Source organism: Penicillium robsamsonii (assembly GCF_028829455.1).
Source record: "Penicillium robsamsonii strain IBT 29466 chromosome Unknown utg000001l_segment0_segment0, whole genome shotgun sequence".
Classification (NCBI taxonomy): Eukaryota; Fungi; Ascomycota; class Eurotiomycetes; order Eurotiales; family Aspergillaceae; genus Penicillium; species Penicillium robsamsonii.
In genome coordinates, this window is record NW_026643219.1 from 588,805 (window position 1) to 606,284 (window position 17,480).

General features: G+C 47.1%; 8 protein-coding genes across 8 annotated transcripts; 7 read left to right on the plus strand and 1 right to left on the minus strand.

The window, feature by feature from the left end:
- Positions 1–110: 110 nt before the first annotated feature.
- Positions 111–1,736, plus strand: N7447_000243 (dienelactone hydrolase; the record flags this gene model as incomplete). The annotated part of the gene is made up of 3 exons (XM_057224519.1): positions 111–360; positions 426–863; positions 916–1,736. 3 exons carry the CDS (start codon positions 111–113, stop codon positions 1,734–1,736), a joined length of 1,509 nt encoding a protein of 502 aa, XP_057088535.1.
- Positions 1,737–2,863: 1,127 nt separating this feature from the next.
- On the plus strand, positions 2,864–3,970 carry N7447_000244 (L-asparaginase type II; the record flags this gene model as incomplete). Its single annotated transcript, XM_057224520.1, has 1 exon — positions 2,864–3,970. One exon carries the CDS (start codon positions 2,864–2,866, stop codon positions 3,968–3,970), a length of 1,107 nt encoding a protein of 368 aa, XP_057088536.1.
- Positions 3,971–5,319: 1,349 nt separating this feature from the next.
- Positions 5,320–5,699, plus strand: N7447_000245 (Efflux pump; the record flags this gene model as incomplete). The annotated part of the gene is made up of 2 exons (XM_057224521.1): positions 5,320–5,348; positions 5,423–5,699. The coding sequence occupies 2 exons, from the start codon at positions 5,320–5,322 to the stop codon at positions 5,697–5,699; spliced, it is 306 nt and encodes a 101-aa protein (XP_057088537.1).
- Positions 5,700–6,304: 605 nt separating this feature from the next.
- On the plus strand, positions 6,305–6,840 carry N7447_000246 (uncharacterized protein; the record flags this gene model as incomplete). The annotated part of the gene is made up of 2 exons (XM_057224522.1): positions 6,305–6,359; positions 6,380–6,840. The coding sequence occupies 2 exons, from the start codon at positions 6,305–6,307 to the stop codon at positions 6,838–6,840; spliced, it is 516 nt and encodes a 171-aa protein (XP_057088538.1).
- A 2,452-nt stretch (positions 6,841–9,292) lies between these two features.
- Positions 9,293–10,528, plus strand: N7447_000247 (uncharacterized protein; the record flags this gene model as incomplete). The annotated part of the gene is made up of 1 exon (XM_057224523.1): positions 9,293–10,528. The coding sequence occupies one exon, from the start codon at positions 9,293–9,295 to the stop codon at positions 10,526–10,528; it is 1,236 nt and encodes a 411-aa protein (XP_057088539.1).
- Positions 10,529–10,809: 281 nt separating this feature from the next.
- Positions 10,810–13,162, minus strand: N7447_000248 (uncharacterized protein; the record flags this gene model as incomplete). The annotated part of the gene is made up of 4 exons (XM_057224524.1): positions 10,810–11,865; positions 11,917–11,953; positions 12,296–12,950; positions 13,003–13,162. 4 exons carry the CDS (start codon positions 13,160–13,162, stop codon positions 10,810–10,812), a joined length of 1,908 nt encoding a protein of 635 aa, XP_057088540.1.
- An 860-nt stretch (positions 13,163–14,022) lies between these two features.
- Positions 14,023–15,731, plus strand: N7447_000249 (FAD-binding oxidoreductase; the record flags this gene model as incomplete). Its single annotated transcript, XM_057224525.1, has 4 exons — positions 14,023–14,385; positions 14,452–15,146; positions 15,194–15,402; positions 15,460–15,731. 4 exons carry the CDS (start codon positions 14,023–14,025, stop codon positions 15,729–15,731), a joined length of 1,539 nt encoding a protein of 512 aa, XP_057088541.1.
- Positions 15,732–16,472: 741 nt separating this feature from the next.
- N7447_000250 (uncharacterized protein) lies at positions 16,473–17,366 on the plus strand (the record flags this gene model as incomplete). Its single annotated transcript, XM_057224526.1, has 1 exon — positions 16,473–17,366. One exon carries the CDS (start codon positions 16,473–16,475, stop codon positions 17,364–17,366), a length of 894 nt encoding a protein of 297 aa, XP_057088542.1.
- Between the last annotated feature and the right edge of the window lie 114 nt (positions 17,367–17,480).

Genomic DNA, 17,480 nt, shown 5'->3' on the forward strand with positions numbered 1-17,480 from the left:
TATATTATTGAATTTTTCCATAGCATGTTCTTTGACATTGGAAGAACCCGCAGGTTGCAGTGATAACCACAGTACATACGATCGAAACCCATAAAGAATACACCAACACAATGGCCAACATATCAATTAGTGCCCCTGGCCTGAACAGCGGCGGGTTTCTTTATAGCAATGGCAACAATAATGCGCGACTGTGCATCACAGCCGAGTCCGAAGATTTCGACATGGAGATCATCAAAAACTGGCAAGAGGAAGGATTCGACGTCGTATACCTCCCTTATAACGGCGGAGGAAAAGAGTACGCTCGCCGGCTGCAGTCTGTAAAGGACGGCCTCGGTGTAGGCGAAAATTACGCGGTGATCGGTACGCATAGAACTCTCTCTAAAGGTCATCATAAAGAGTGATGGACTGACTGACCCAATTCCTAGCCTATGGCGACGCCGCGGACTACTGTCTCGACTATTATCTCAATTCCATCAACGCCAGTCGACTCTGCGCCCTAGTCGCCTACTACCCCAGTCTGATCCCCGATACACGAGCGCGATTCCCACTGTCGCTACAGGTTCTCGTGCACTTGGCAGGCGAGACTGTGGACGTACTTGTTCAGCCCGTCGCGCTTGGTTTGCAAGGAAAGAAACGCCGCCAGACTCGTCCGATCAACGCTGGTATCGGGACTGGAGAGCGTTTGGAGCTGGCGTACCCGGCGTTTACGTATGATAACGCCGTGCCCGGGTTTGCAGAGACTGATCTGGAGGAATACGATCATCTGTCAGCGGATCTAGCCTGGACGCGGACTTTGAAGGTCCTGCGGAAGGGGTATTCTAGGGATGCAGATTACGAGCAGCGGTATGAGCAGCATGTGGATGGTAAGTTGAAATCACAAAAGAATCGAGCGACGGCGGGCTAATCCTCTGTCAGGCAAGTTTTTCTCGTCGAACGTCAGGAAGGCCATGGATGGTTACGTCCAACACAAAACTCCCAGTATCACTTATACGCCGACAATCAGCGGCGGAATCGGGAAAAAAGCTTTGCGCCATTTCTATGAACATTACTTTATCGGCAAACTCCCTCCGTCCATGCGCCTCCGACTGCTTTCTCGTACCACAGGAGCCGATCGCATCGTGGATGAGCTATACGTAAGCTACGAGCACACACAGGAGGTTCCATGGATGCTACCGGGCGTCCCACCGACAAACAAGCGAGTCGAGATCATCCTTGTGAGTATTGTCAGTATGCGCGCCGGACGTCTTTACTCCGAGCACGTATACTGGGATCAAGCAAGTGTCCTCGTGCAAGTCGGCCTTCTGGACCCCAAGCTGCTGCCGGAGGGAATCCAGGGTGTCGACCGGCTACCCGTTGTTGGGCGTGAAGCCGCTCGTCGCATCCTCCATGAAGATACGGAGCTTGAACAGGAAGACTACCACAACAAGATGATCCGCCGTGCGCGTGCGCGTGCAAGGAGAAGCTTGAACAAGAGCGCCCGCGCGTCGCAGGCTGGTGATGACTATAGTGACCTGAGGAGTGAGGCGGAGCAGTCGCTGCCTGACAGAAGTCGGAACAAGGGCAAGGCGGTTCAGAAAACGAAGCCTGCCAGTCTGCAACGGACGAACACGGAAGCGGCCGAGGACGAGAATGATGACGGCAGTGATACGGAGACAGAGCCTAAGGCCGGCGATCAAGCTGCCTATGTCGAGGATGGGGAAGATGATAGTGGTGAGAACGGGTCTAAACAGACGTGACTTCTCACTTCTACTTCTCTTTGTCGGGATGACCACGAAGACATCGCTATAGCCCTTATCCTGCCCCTAGAAGAGGTTAAGTTGACGATGTATGAATTGAGTTGGGAATGTTCTTCTGGTATTTTATGGGACTGTTTTTTGATTATGAGTGATGTTGTACCTATTGATTTCTTTTGTTTAGCATTAATGATTGACACTATTGTGGACATGATGATGAATGTGATATATAATTAGCAGTATGTACCGGATTTTGATGATTAGTAGGCTTGGATTAGTTCGCCCTTTTCAACATCCCAGAGTATGACAGTTCCGTCGTGGTCTGAGGCCACGATTTGACAATTTGGAGAAAGACGAGTGATGTGATAATTTAATAACAAATATATATGTTAAACGAAAATACACAGGTACTCTATACTTATTGCTTAAATATTACAAAAGATATGGGCATAGCCCATTAAAAAAGCCCAGCGTGATTTTCCCCTAAAAGTTTCGCCCGATTAGAAAATTAATATCTACAATCCCTTACAGCCCTACGCAATTTATTCGTTATTTAATTCGATCAAATCAATATTGATATGTAGAGAATTCATTGCGTGTTATATCCCATACATATACATATTTCTGTATCATTTTCCACGTGAGTAAATGTAATTTCTAATAAACTTCCCGCTGACCCCAAACAGCCAGATGTTGGCCAATGAAGTCGTAGAAATCGGCTAAGGCAATGGGCCGCGATAACTGATAAAGGGGATATCTCCGTTCCATCTTCAATCTTGGCCCTTCGATACGTAACTACAGAGATACCAGGCGATAAGTGGGAAAGCAGTAACTTCCCAATTTTGAAGAGGATCTACCTCCACATCAGCAAAGCCTACTGCATGTGGAGAAGCCATGTGGGCAAGAAAATTATCGCGCATAGCCGGCTCTTCACATGGCCCTAACGCGTATCTATGACTCGAGTGATGAATTAGGTAAACGGCTGAATCTCCGACCAGAGCTTCTGTTGCCTATCGCAAAGTTAAAATCGCCAAGCGGTAGCTATCTACAGTTGAATTAACTATAAGGGTACGCCGTGTCCCACAAAATTCCCCGAGAGAGCATACCTTATCATACCCACGTCTCCCAAGATGCGTACTTCTTTAAGCACCTGGACTCTGTTCCTATCCTACCTAGGATGCAGTGCAGCTGCTCCAACATTACCTCCTCTTCCTCGTCGCCTGGTTGCGCGTGACACCTCTTTCAACAGCAGCCTTCCGAATATCACCATTTTCGCTACTGGAGGCACTATTGCCGGCTCTGCTGCCTCAAACACTGCGACCACTGGATACACCGCCGGCGCACTTGGCGTTGACATCCTTCTCCAAGCTGTGCCTGAGCTCCAGAACATCTCAAACGTCAAAGGTGTCCAGGTCGCCAATGTTGATTCGGGGTCCATCACTCCCGAAATTCTCCTGAACTTGACATCACTGATCCAAGCTGCTCTGGACGACCCATATTGCCAGGGAGCCGTTGTCACTCATGGAACAGATACTTTGGAGGAATCGGCGATCTTCCTTGACCTGACTATCAAGTCGGAGAAGCCTGTCGTCGTAGTGGGTGCTATGCGACCAGCAACAGCTATCAGCGCGGATGGACCCATGAACCTGTTGGAAGCCGTCACTCTTGCGGCCACCCCCGAGGCACGTGGACGTGGTGCCATGGTTGTGCTGAACGACCGTATCGGGAGCGCCTTTTACATGACAAAAACGCATTCGAATTCCCTAGACACATTCAAGGCAAACGAACAAGGCTACCTGGGCTTCTTCCTGGATACAAAGCCGCTGTTCTACTATCCTCCAGTCTTGCCTAATGGCCGTGCGTACTTCAACGTCTCGGGGGCAACTGAATTGCCTGAAGTGGATATCCTCTTCGGGCATCAAGTACTCAACCCGAAGCTGGCTCGCACTGCAGTAGAGAGTGGAGCAAAGGGTTTAGTCTTGGCGGGTATGGGTGCTGGGGGCTGGACATCGGCGGGAACAAATGAGATTGAGAAGTTGGTTAAGAAATACGGCACGCAAGTCGTGGTTTCCAGCAGGACGATGGGAGGCTTTGTCCAGAAAGAAGGCTCTGTAAATATGTACAGCGGACAGGACCTGAACCCTCAAAAGGCTCGTATAATGCTGCAACTTGCTCTTTACGCAGGATACAGCTCTAGGCAGCTCGCAACATTGTTCGGGTTTGGGTTTGCATCTTGAGAGCCAGTACGGATCTCGGCAATGGTGGGAGGCTACATAGCAACTCCTAGTCATTAGCGCTTGAACATAGAGTATAGAAAGATTATTTAATTTATAGTAACCTCCTCTCACCAAACCTGAAGCCACGAATTGAAATATAAGTGTGGTGGCCATTTCTATACTAAGGAAGAGCCATATATTCGTACAAATGATTGATTGGTCAATGGCTCATCAAAAACAGCATTGTGAACCTTCCAGTTTAGAAGATTTGGCGAGAATAAATACAGCGTATTTTGTCCTCAGACCACAACAAAAACCATCTTGTATGGGGCCGAGAGGCGCCATATCTGATGTTTGACAGATTGTCTTATCTAGAATCGCGTTCCCTTTCCAATGACAGTGGGGCCGTAAAACAATTATTATCTACCGGCTTTTACGTCACAATTTTACTGTATCGATCGGGATCCCAATTCAATGAGCCAATGATGAACCAGGTATGATAGAGAGTATCGTTTAAAAATCTCAGGTATACCAGAGGGCATATCGTAGACTTTGTACGCCTTTAAGTGCTACCCTTATCTCTATAAGGAGGGAGATAAGGACTACTCTTATATTCGCTATCGCTTCCCCGTACTGACCACTATAGAAGGATAAATAAGCTAACTCGCTATCATAAACTTATGCTCGATTAGTCCGATAGGATTATTATCCTTAGAATCCTTACTTGTAAAGGATATGTCCTTATTAGATAGTTCTTTAAGTTTAATGTCAAACTAGGTTTTACACCGGAATATCATGATATCCTAGACTATCTTCGCACTTAGCCACCTACGCTAGTAGGTAGTGGCAGATATCCCATACTAAACCAAAAAGACGTTTAACTCTAGCGCCTATTATAAGAATAGAGAGAATATCGCGAATAACACTTAAGAGAATCGGGAATTTATTCTTGTATTCCTTCTAGAATTATAAAGGATCGACTTTTCTCCTTACTATAATTAGACTGCGACATCGCCCACCGCCCACGGGCATGCCCACTATGGTGCTATTCTCTCGGGTATCGCAGTAAGTAATGGGCTTGTTGAAGCTTAGACTTCTACTGTACTGGCTCTAACCAGGCATCTAAGGTCGGGTATTATGTCCCTCAAATGATTCTGTTTCCAAGTATCGTGTCTGTTACCGCGGGTTTGATATTCCGGTACAACCCTCAACACATCGACTAAATATTGGTAGGTCAAGCGTGATCTTTCCCTCTTTCAACAGCCTTTCCCGGGTCACTAACACTGTAGAACAGGGTCGGAACTCTAGTTTTGATCGGATTCGGAACCGGAATAGGCATGCAAATGCCGCTCACAGCTGTCCAAACAATTATGAAAGGCACTGATGTTGCCGCCGCCACGTCCGTTCTAGTCCTTGCCCAAACGCTGAGTGGAGCTATATTCCTGGCTGTCGGACAGAATCCTTTCAAAATAGATTGATTGAGGTGTTAAACAACAGCATTGATAAAGTAGACTCTGACTTAATCATCCCAAATGGTGCATCTGGACTGAACACGGCGGTTACAAAGCGATATGGTTCGGTGACTGCAATAAAGGTGCTTGAGCTATACAATGAGGCACTCAAGGAATTCTTTTTGGTGTCTAGTCTTATCAGCTGTGACTATCATCGGTTTTATGGCTATGGAGTGGAGAAGCGTAAAGGCAGTGAGGATGAAAAGACGGAAGTTAGCGCTTCTGAAAAGTCCGATTAAGGCTGATTCAGATTACTTACGGCTGGAAAAAAGCCTTAGGTTCACTTCAAACCAAATTTAATTTGAAGGTAGAAGGGGGCCACTGTGGTGCTAGAACAGCGCTATACCAGATGAAGCGGACGCAGCGATCCCTCCCAAGTATAGAATGGCCAAGTCTCTGACTATATAATGCCTGTTGTGTTTCTCCTGTGTATCTTCCTCCTAGAACTGCCATGCCACGCGACGAAAAAGGACAAAATGCCACTCCGCTTCATTGAAAAACATAACCCCCAGATACCTGCGTGGGGGAAGACTCGATTGGATGTTTATTTTCTTTCCGAATGGGAAAAACCTCACCCAGAACCCTCAGTCTCTAATGAGTCCCACGCCGACCGTCGCAAAAGGCTTTTACGCCAATTTCTCGCATTAGGATGCGAAGGAAGACAGGTCAATACCCTCTATACCTTGTAAAAGACCACAACATTAAACTAACCGAACATCAACTTATTAGCCTTATCAACCAGGCAATTTACCACCCTCTCCTACTCAAGCTCAAATAGATGATATTCTTCGGCCTGCAAGGCCTGAATCACTGCGTGTCTACGGTCATAATACCACTGCTGACAATGGCTGCTGGCTTCGTCTCTGCTACACGAATGAAGAGGGCCATAATGCTCTATGGTGTGCCAATGAACTCACAGAGTGGGTTACTTATGATGGGGTTGTCCTTGATGATGAAAGTATTTTCAATGGCCTGGATTTGGCAGCTGCCTTGGAAATATTTCCTGAGCGTGTCGCAAATGAGCGGGTCGATTTTGAGATCAGAGAGGAGAGCCTCAGGGACGCGATAGAGAATGCCGAAGAAGGCGACTGGGATGAAAACCCTCTTGAGCCATACGCTCTGTATCAGGCAGAGTGTGTTGTTACCCATATGTATGTGGAGGATGATGTTGCGGTGAATGGCGGGGGTTTGTTGCATGTGTTTTTGGACGACCGTGGGAATGTGGTCAGGCAATGGCGGGTGCAAGATGATGGATCGGAGAGTAATTATGATGGCGCTTGGTTTGAGCGTGTTTGGAAAGGGGACTTTGAAGGCGAGCGTGGAGAAGTCGGTCCTGCTTATCAGGAGGGTGGAAGCCGAGGTCCCCCATACACTCTTTGAAGACGTGAGACTGTGAGCTAATAGAAAACCGGGTTAGTATAGTCTACCTCAATGAGGGAGATAATTAGGGTTTAAATATCGAAAATTGGGTCGCTTTTCCTTAGACGGGAACTCCAATCGTACATATAAAACGTGACATTATCATACGTGATATTTTTCGAACCCGTAATCCATACGCCCAAAACCATCAAAATCGAAAGAGAATTTATTCGGAGATTGGTGGCTACAATTCGTAGGGGTTTCCCTGAAGGCTGGGTGGGAATTTTCCTAAAAGGATGAATATTCCGGCACCTAACACTTCTGATTTGTTTAAGATGTGACATCCTCGCATTTGCTACACATCCCTAGTGTAATAAACTCTGAGAATTAGCAAGAGCTTTCCTTATATTAAGGCTTAAGAGGGGCTATGTGTCTACATGAGTCCACTCATTATTAGAGTTAAAAGCGTCGGCTAGAGCTTAGGTATACCTCACTTATATCCGAATCCCCTATAGAGTACCATAGCTGTGAGGTTTAGATAAATACAGTGGCATTCTGTGTAGTAACGGTTTATGAAGGGAACGTTGAAATTTACTGTGTAAATGGATCCACTGTGAGAGCCAGAACCGTAAGAGGTGTCCTAACATAAGTCAGGCTTCCTATTTTCGACCTAAATATTCCCCTTAGTAAAACTTCTAAGGATCCCCAGAGCCCCCGGCTTACCTAGTCAATAACCTGCATATAATATAGTGGAGCTGGTTTTTAAAATAGGTTCCATTTTAACTGGCCGAGACATAAGAACACCGAGACTAGTACTGCGGCTTTAGTAATGATGACGATGATTAACACGACAGTATTAGGGGTCACGGTATATTACTAGGTCGCGTATGGGGGTGTCGTTTACCGTGATAAGAGAGGCGACTAAAAGAATAAGGCCCACGACGGCTAAGGTAACAGATCCTATTTCCCATGCCCAGGAGCCGCTCTAATCGAACCGAGGTCGCTTCGTTTTAGTGTCTCTTTACGGGTGTGTATACATAGCCATACCGTCTATTTATGAGACTCCTAATTCAGTCTCGCTGGCATGTTTCTGAACAGACATACGAGGACTAGCTTGGTTTTTAAACCTTTCGAGCTCGAGATCAGATTCGCTCTAGCCGTCGTGTAAAGCGTAGTATGGCGGATGAGTTACCATTATGATATCACTTGGTCCACCGAGGTAGTCTCCAGCATATAGGCGTTGAGTAGACCCTTTTAGGTGATGGCAGGAAAGTGGAGAGGAAAGGGTGTTTTATCATTGTGGCTATGGGCGGCTGAACCTCAACAAATAGTGGCTATTTTTACAACTCTACGGTGCTGACATTCTCAGCCTATCATTTATACGCTAGTCAATCTGTCGTAATTACTGGCTCTTCTGATGCTGGAGGTTGTGACTAAGGTGTGAAATTCATCACAGAGGGAAACAGCCATCTCATCGAGGTATAAATCGGGCTTTTCAGACAGGTGATCGCAGAGGGCTTCGATCATCAGTGGTGTTACAGTCCGTTTCCATCCTATTCGAGTTGGGGGTGCGTGTAGACTTCCAAATTGCCGCAAGTTTGCGCAGATATTTATAATCGTAGCCTGGCTGCACTCTGCTTCTTCGGCCATTCGAGATGTGCTAAATGACTCTATCATATCGTGGATAGGATGCAGCTTGGATGGTGGAAGTGTCGGGGCCATTTTGTGAGGTCAGTTGTAACATTTAAGGGAAATGAACGGGTGAAGATGCTATGGCAGAGAAATATCATTGCATGAGATTTTCGAGTAAAATATAGCAGGGTCCCGCGTCATGTAAATACAATGTCTATTATTGGAATTCATGGATTGACCATTATTCTCAATGTGAACTAGCGTGTTTCAAGCAAGTTAGGGTTCGCGAACCAAATCGCAATAGTGTGAAGCTAAAACTGATTTCGAATTCTACTTGACAAATGTTGCAACAATTTCAAGGTTGAGCTGACACTGGAACATTATGCCGGATAAATCATTACTCCGGGTTTCGGGTATGAAGGCGGTCCTCAGTGGCAATATTAATATTCGGGCTTTCCTCACCCAATGAACATCGTTACTGGCCACGGACCCATCCGGCAGGGGTAGTGTAGCATGCATACACTCAATGACACCTACATTCTGCTATACACACATACATAGTACTCTAGTCAATTACCGCCTTTCAACGCTATAGTACAAATTAGCAGATCTACCCAGGTGTGGTTACTATTGCGGGGGTCGAGGCACGCCACTTTTAATATACCGCGTATCTACATAGCTCTGACGTCGACCTCTTCATGTACGGAACACGGATTGAACATCGCACTTCCCGCGGTTACTCAGAGATCATCGAAAGAGAAAACAAAAATCTCATGTGCATCGACTCATTCCTGAAATGTGTTCCTAGGGGCCCAAAGATTCACTCTCGACCCTGGCCAATATGACGCGGCATTCACATTTCCAGACCGGTCGCAGACCTCGAGGTTATCCCGGCTTCCAGCTAGACGAGACTCGTGTCACCGGCCCAATATCCTTCCTCAATCCCACTGCCGCACACTATAAACCAACCCAGCACACAGAAGAGACTCGGCCTCCTCCACAAATCGAGCGTCTCTGGCGATCTCGCGACAACAGAAAAGGCCGACATGCCATTCGCATCGATACAGAGGCCCTACCCCATGAAACGGGAGTCAAGGTACCACCACTTACGCGGTCATTCTCATCGGTAGCCAAGATCTTTCTCCAGATGGTGACCTACGTCCCTTATTGGGACGTGTCGTATCTAGTCGCCATGAGCTTCACTATCGGGTCCGCCGTCTTCATCGTCAATGGGTTCTTCGTGTGGTTACCACTCGCAGCCAAGAACACCGAGTTTCCGGGTGAGATTGAAGTTGCCGGCGGTTGGACTGGGTTCGTCGGCGCGACCATATTCGAAATCGGAGGTATATTACTGATGTTTGAAGCATTTAATACCAACCAGACTGGATGTTTTGGCTGGGCGCTTCAAACTGTCGTCGAGAAATCTATCGAGGATGGGATTCCTCACCATGCAATTAAAGAGCTCAAGCCGAAGATCTCAAAGTGTGAGCATCATCAGGCGAATCGGAAATCGTTTCTCCGGGAGAGACACTTTCATCATGCTAGTGACGATGCTCATCTTCATCGGGACGACACAGGTTACGTTACTTCGTCAACAGATGGCAGGACATTCCGATGGATACCGTCGATGAAGGAATTCCGGCATTATTTTCATGAGATTGGCTTTCTAGCTTCTTTTATCTTATTTTTGAGCGCAACAGTCTTCTATATTGGTGCAATTGTTGGCGTTCCTGGTATCATTAATCACCTGAGCAAGGGAGTCACTGATGGCCTCTACTGGGGTACTAGTACTCTTGGTGGGTTGGGATTCACTATAAGCTCATGGATGTACATGCTTGAGACGCAGTCCAAGTGGTACCTTCCTGCTTGGCGTGTTCTGGGCTGGCACGTTGGGTTCTGGAATTTGATTGGCAGTGTTGGGTTTACTCTTTGTGGTGCACTGGGACCGGCGAGTGACAACTCTGGCGTGGATTATCAATCTTCACTCGCTACATTCTGGGGCTCGGTGGCTTTCATGATAGGATCTATGATCCAGTGGTATGAGAGTTTGCAGAAGCATCCCGTTGAGAAAAAATGATGATGAGCTTGAACCAAGACATGTGTGAGAATTATTAGTAGACTTATAAAAGAAAGCAAGCTATGTATATATTAAACAAGAATGCATCTGCCTTTGGTCTCGGTTGAGAAAGAAATGCTAAGAAACCAATGCCAAGACATCCGCTCCAAGCCGCCTTGCTAGAGTTCTACCTCAAAACTGACATAGTTTTACACGTTCATTATCAAGTCAGCCATATTGGCATCTTCAGGGACTACTCTTAAAGCAATGGTCGCCAATTCAATTTGGGTTATTTCACTAACTCACGGAACCCATCCCACCTGTTGCATAGGCCACTGCAACCAGCAACGATGCTCCTCATCCAAAAGATAATATATACCACTGATAGTATGGACGCTGAACCCCTGCACCCACCAAGCCCATTCCATCTCTTTCATAACAACACAGAAATATGCAAAAATCACCATCGCTTCAGGCGTGCGCTGCTGGAAGTACCCGAAATACCGATCCGAAACTCTCAATAACCAAATAAATATATCAGCAGTCTCGCAGTTATGTGACCCAATTTCGTCCACTGTAGCGAATGACATTGCCATGTCATCTATTGAGTCGTGATAGCACTGTAACTCACCGGGATCCTGAACTGTATCCTGCAAGAGCTGCTTCAAGACGAGAAGGAACGGCGGCATGGCCGTGGCAGACCTCGCGTCCCGAGCCAGCTTCTTGCGATGACCCATAACAAACATCGGTGCTAGAAGGCCCGTCTTGATAGAGACATCTGCCGATTCCAGGATGTGTATTGTGCCACGAAAGAGGGTCAACCACTCGATATCTCGATCACTATTTGCCCAGAAATCGTGTCTGCGCGGCTTGGTGCAGGAGATAATGCAGGTCAGGATCGAAAAGAGATATATGCTTTGGCAGTTCTCCTTATTTACGTCTGGGAGGATGGCAGTTACCATCTGCAAGGCGGTGTTATGGTGAAGCTCGGCTTGGGAGACATAATGGTCGTGGAATTCGGGTTTTACATGAGCCAGATGCAGCGCGGAAAGAGCGATAATGGTGCGGAATACGAATGGCGACGTGAAGCTAACTTGCGGAATCCGGATTTGCCATACTGTTTGCAGAATTGGGTTGCGTGAAATCGTATAGCAGGTTGATGTGGAGAAGTGGTGAAGTAGAGCCATCTCGGCCATGCCCATTGGTGGGGTGTTCTCCCCCGAGACGGGACTTGGGGCGCTGGAAGTGCCGGGAGTTGGAGACCCCGATTGTCTGGGGCCAGCGGAGGAGCCCTCACCGAAGAGACATTGTACTCCGTGTTTGAAGCAGTTGTTACAGTGTGGCCTGGTCTCATCGCACTTTTTGACATGTCAAAGAAGGAGATATATTATTTTCTTTGGGTCACTCACTTTTATTTTGCGGGCTTTACACCATTGGCAGCCATTCCTAGACTTCTTGTGCGACCGTCGAGGCCCCATGTTAACGCCCGTTGGGACTGAGCCTGTACAGGTCAAAGTAGATATATAGATAACTGAAGAGAGAGGATGTAGTCTTTAAATTCCAAAAGATGGGCTATTTCAACTGTCTCGAGAAAGAGTTTTCGTACTTCTCAACCCAAAATCCATGTCGAACGCCAAAATGCTAGCGCTGCTCCGACCCACAAAACAAACGTTTAAGCTAAAAATAATCCATGGTACTATCTTTATTCTTGTCTTTCTATTTAACCCCAAATTCATCACTCAGGCATCTCTCCTCATATCGAGCATTTCCTTGCTACTCTCTTGTGACTCAACGTCGCGTGTAGCCGGCTGTGGAGTCACCAATGTCTTCGGGGAGAAGATATTGAAGGTGAGCATAGTCAAGAACATCAAGGCAGCATCAAAGATATACAGGTACACCTCCGTTGACATGAGCGGACCATTTGTACCAGTAATATACTCAATGGCACGGAAGATAGACCGAATCATAATGAACAAACTAGCCGTATATAGGACAAAGAAGCACTTTTGCCACGGCACCCTGATAGAAGACATGGAAATGCAATCACGACACTTCCAGAGCCGGTAATGAAAGACGCTAGCAGTCACAACGAAAAACCCGAAGAAAGCAATCTGGATGAAAAGACCGGCGATGATGATGTTTTGTCCGAGAATAATCTTGGACTGAGTCTTTGCGGAGGAAAGGAAGCCACCGCCAGCGCATTGGGCGAGGAACGAGACCACATCTCCGCAGACAAAGATTTTAGTCAACCACTTGACTGGGATGACAGAGAGCGAATCATGGCTGGTGGAGACAATTGAGCGGCCTAGGATCATGTAGATGGATGCAGCGAAGAATGCTGGTGCGATAAGGAGCAAGATTGATTGCATGATATATGGAGCCGTTGTCCAATTTGGGGTTTCTTTCGAGTTAAGATAGCGACCGACATAGCCGACAGCTTCAACTAGAAGCAAGTTAGCTTTATATATTGGTTCCTGGGTGTGGTATATACTTACAGAGTCCTCCAATAATGAAAGGAATGAAGAACCATGATCGGCTCCGGATCATTTGGAAAATGTGCACCAAGGTGGTCAATCCAAAGAGAGCGACGAAGATTATCGTCGCAACTGCCGACGGGTCATAGTTGTAGAGAGTGTACGTGGGGTCGTTGACCATGGCTTTGGTGGTTTGAGTGAAATTGAATAGTAAGAATAGTATCGAAACTGAAAGCTTTTGACTGTGAATAAAAAAAGCCCATGTAGAGATTGACAGACGCTTTTATACCTGCGTATTAATTGCATTACTACGAATATTTTGCGTGATATGTTGCTGAGCTTGAAAATCTATTTTGGTGAGTTACGTACTCGGGTTGGGATCCGAGAAGATTTGGACAGCATTGTGTCCCTAGAAGCTTATTTTAGGTGGTAGATCTAGATTGCTCCTTGGCGGAAACTATATAATCTAGGCTGCCGATTAAAATCTACTTGTTTCGATATTCAAGACAGATCAAATCTTGAAACTACCGTTTTGGTAAAACCGTGGGTATTTGAAGGTCAAAGATCCGAACCCGAAGTCCGAATAAGAGTAAAATATCCATCTCTAATTGGTCCCCAAGTCTCGGGTTCGTAACCTTATTTCTCGTATTCGGGTTCGGATCATCCAGCCTACCGATATCCTTCAGGCACCTACAGGTCTTGTTCGTTGAAGATGATAGGCCTAGGATTATCCAGATGCCTAGAGGTATGGTCGAATATGTCAATAATTGTTCTACCTGAACAGGACCCACCCCCGTTTAACTCTTACGGAGCATATTGGGAGTATCCAAAATTTTGATCCGAAACCGAGCCCTGCCGTGATCGTCATGGAAAACACCCAAACGAGTTGAGTTGAAGGCTGCTTCGACCGAACTGAAACTGTCATTGGCACGGGTGGCAAGAAAGCAGGAACAGGAGAATCCCAAACTTCTATAAGATGGGATCATCCCCTAAGATTGTTTAAGAAGCGTCGACCACAGATTTGATTTTGCAACAATCAAGATGCAGCTTCTCCTCCCCTTCATTGTATTGTCCCTTTCGGGCCTTACGTATGCCAATTTGAGCAGCGTAAACCCCTCGGCAACCGTGACCGGCTTCCTCTCCACTTCTTCCGGTACTCTTCAAGTTTCTAAGGGAGCTTCGTGTGCTTGCGCGAAGCTTTCTTGGTCTATGCCAAAGAGTGTGATCCTTCCTGGCTCGGCAAGCTACACAGCTCAAACCGTCGACAACTACTGGGATATCCGGGCGGATCTTTCTCCTGCATGTGTTTTCGTGCCCAATACTGCTGCCGAGGTATCGCAAGCAGTCAAGATCATCGGCGCCTGCAATGCGCACTTTGCTGTTCGTGGTGGAGGTCACATGAATGTAAGGTTATTTTTGAGATGTCAGAAAGAAAAATGGAATGATACCAATTCTCTAACTCTACAACAGTATCCTGGATCGAATAACATTGACGCGGGGGTTTTGATAGCTCTGTCGAATCTCAACTCCCTCAATGTGAGGAGAGACACCGTGGAAGTTGGCCCTGGTCTCAATTGGTACCAGGTGTATTCAGCACTTGAACCTCACGGCCGTGTTTGTATCGGTGGTCGTATGAAGACCATTGGTGTTCCTGGACTCAGTCTTATTGGTGGTTTCCACTACTTTAACAACAAGTACGGATACGCCATGGACAATGTGGTCACCTATGATGTCGTTCTTGGAAACGGCACTCAAATCACCGTCAACAAGACCTCGCACACCGATCTCTTCTGGGCCTTGAAGGGTGGTGCGAACAACTTTGGAATCGTCACCAGATTTGAACTGAAGACTTATGCTGTTCCTAAGGTCAGCACCACTATCCAGGTTTTTAACGAGACAAATATTCCCCAATATCTTTCTGCGGTCTGCGAGGCGGCTAAGCTGAACGATAAAGATCCCATTGCTGCGGGCATGATCTCAACCATCAGCTACAATGCGACTACCAAGGTGGCACAGGGCTCTGTCCTCGGTGTCCAGGAGGGTGTCAGCAACCCCCCGTCGCAGTTTGCCAACTTCACCCAGATTCCAGCAACTCAAAGAATTAATAATGTCACTACTATGAAAACGTGGGCCGAGACCCTTGACTCCCCTAAGCAGATGATGCGGTATGTATTCTTACTGTATTGCAGTTTTCATTTCACTAATTATTTAGTGTCCAATTTTCTCACAAGACGATGAAGCCTGACGCAAAGGCTCTTTATTCGATTTACAAAGCTTGGAAAGCCGCAGTCGACAAAATCGCCGATGTCCAAGGCCTTTACCCAACTTTTGTCACCAACGTCATTTCCCCGACTTCAATACGCGTGGCCAAGACTAACGGTATTGGCAACGTTTGGGGTTTTGAAGAAGAGCCTCTTATTAGTAAGTCTTCCCAAATTTGCTTCGGTTTTGCTTCTTAGACTTACCATTGTTGTACAGTTTGGCAATTCAGTACCGGATGGGCCCTAGCCCAGGACGATATTCGCATGGAGGCTTGGTCTCGTCAATTGGTCGAGCACCTTCACGGTATCAACAAAGAGCTGGGGCTTGCTTCCGAGTTCATCTACATGGGTGATGCTGGTGAGTGGCAAGATCCCTACGCGGGTTTCCCCAGTGAGAATGTTGCTCGTATGAGAAAGATCAGATCTTCTTATGATCCCGCTGGGGTTTTCTCCACTCTTAGCTGGGGTGGATTTAAGCTGGGTCTGTAATTATACTCAAATTTTCGCCTTTAGGGGACCTCGCAATAATTCTACTTGTGTGGCCACTTTGCTGTGTGTACAATATTTATGGAATCAGACCACTTCAGAAGCATGCTCGATTGAGTTTTGATGACATAGGCGCAATGGCAATAGCAGGCTATTTAGACTGGTAGCATCAACGCCTAGAAAGGGTGCCAAGCGAGGTTGTTAGAGTCAATAAAATGTCCGCAGAATGATCACCGGCCAACCTCATACATTAATGTCACCAATTATTATTTGACCTGTCATGTCTCTCTAGGTGGAACGCACGAATAGTATGGCAGTATCGTCTGGTTACCAAGCATTTTCAAGCCTTCTAAGAGGCGTACAGCCGTTCATTGGAATGTATAGGGAGTGCCCACATACCGCGCACGATCCTAGATCGACATCATATAGACACCTTGGGACTGGAATGTGTAGTCAACCAACCGATTGAGAGAAGACTGGACTTAATGACAGTTGCCAGCCCCTGAGTATGACGCGAAGGTTCTTTGAATTTTGGACGCGTTTCAAGTCCAGCATCATAGTCATTCCAGTCACTCTTCCCTGCCATCCCATTACGGCGGCGCAGCTATCATGAGAAAGGTAATAAGTAGGGCGTACTACGTATATAATAGGGGATGAGTGTCTTTCTGTGCATGCTTTGCTGTCACACAATTCAATCTGATCGTCAAAATTTACAACTTTACGGATATCAAGATCCCAGCAACCATGCGTTCCCTCACCACATCACTTATCTCCCTATCCCTGCTATCAAGCACAGTCCACGCCCAAACCATCGCCCGTGTCTGGACACACTTCTACCCCAACTGCCCTGGTGAGCCATTCAGCAAACTCGACACATACGAAAATTACCAAGAATCCACCCCACCCCAAGATATCACCGTAGACATCTGCACAAGCTTCGCAGTCCCCTCTGCCGAGCGCAGCCTCGTCAGCGCCATTTCTGTCGACGCAGAACTCCTCTCCCATAACCATGATCTCCCCTTCCTAGAGGGGGGCAGCGGCTGCAACGTCACGGTACACGAGGTGCCAGGCTGCATCGACCCGGCCCTGATCACTAAAGAGGTTCGAGATGGTGTGGAAGTCAGCCAGTGCGAGGTGCGCCAGATTGTTTACACCCAGGTCTGGGTGAAGCTGGTCTGCGACAGCGATAGTCCCCTCCACGACGAGAACGCCTCCACACAGGGAACAAAGGAGAGCAAGCAAGTAGACACCAAGCAGTCCACGCCTACTGCCCAGCCCACTGCCCAGCCCACTGCGCCTGCGCGCGCTGAGAAACAGACTTCCGTCGAGGATATCAATAATATCCAGATGCCTGGGTCGAACTCGGATTCTTGGCGTTGGTCCCAGGCCACGCATAACCAGCGTGAGCCAGTGCAGGAAAGCCGTGTCAATAATGCCGGTCATGTGGAGAGCGATCGGATCGTTCATCAGGTGATGGAGTTGTTGAAGAATAAGACTTCACATATCGTCACCGGCAAGCATCATCCTATCCACTCGAATGTTACGCTTCATCACAATGGCACTGCCCCGGGGAATCGCACTGTGGTCTCACGTCGGCGTCTCTCTGTTTTGCGAAACCGGGCTGCTCGGTTTGTTTAGAGTTGAGTTTAGATTGTATATCTTCTGGGGGTTTGGTTTATGTTAATTTGGAATCATTTGTGTACACTATTTCAATCAAAAGTCAACTATTATATGTGAAAATTTTTCCATGCG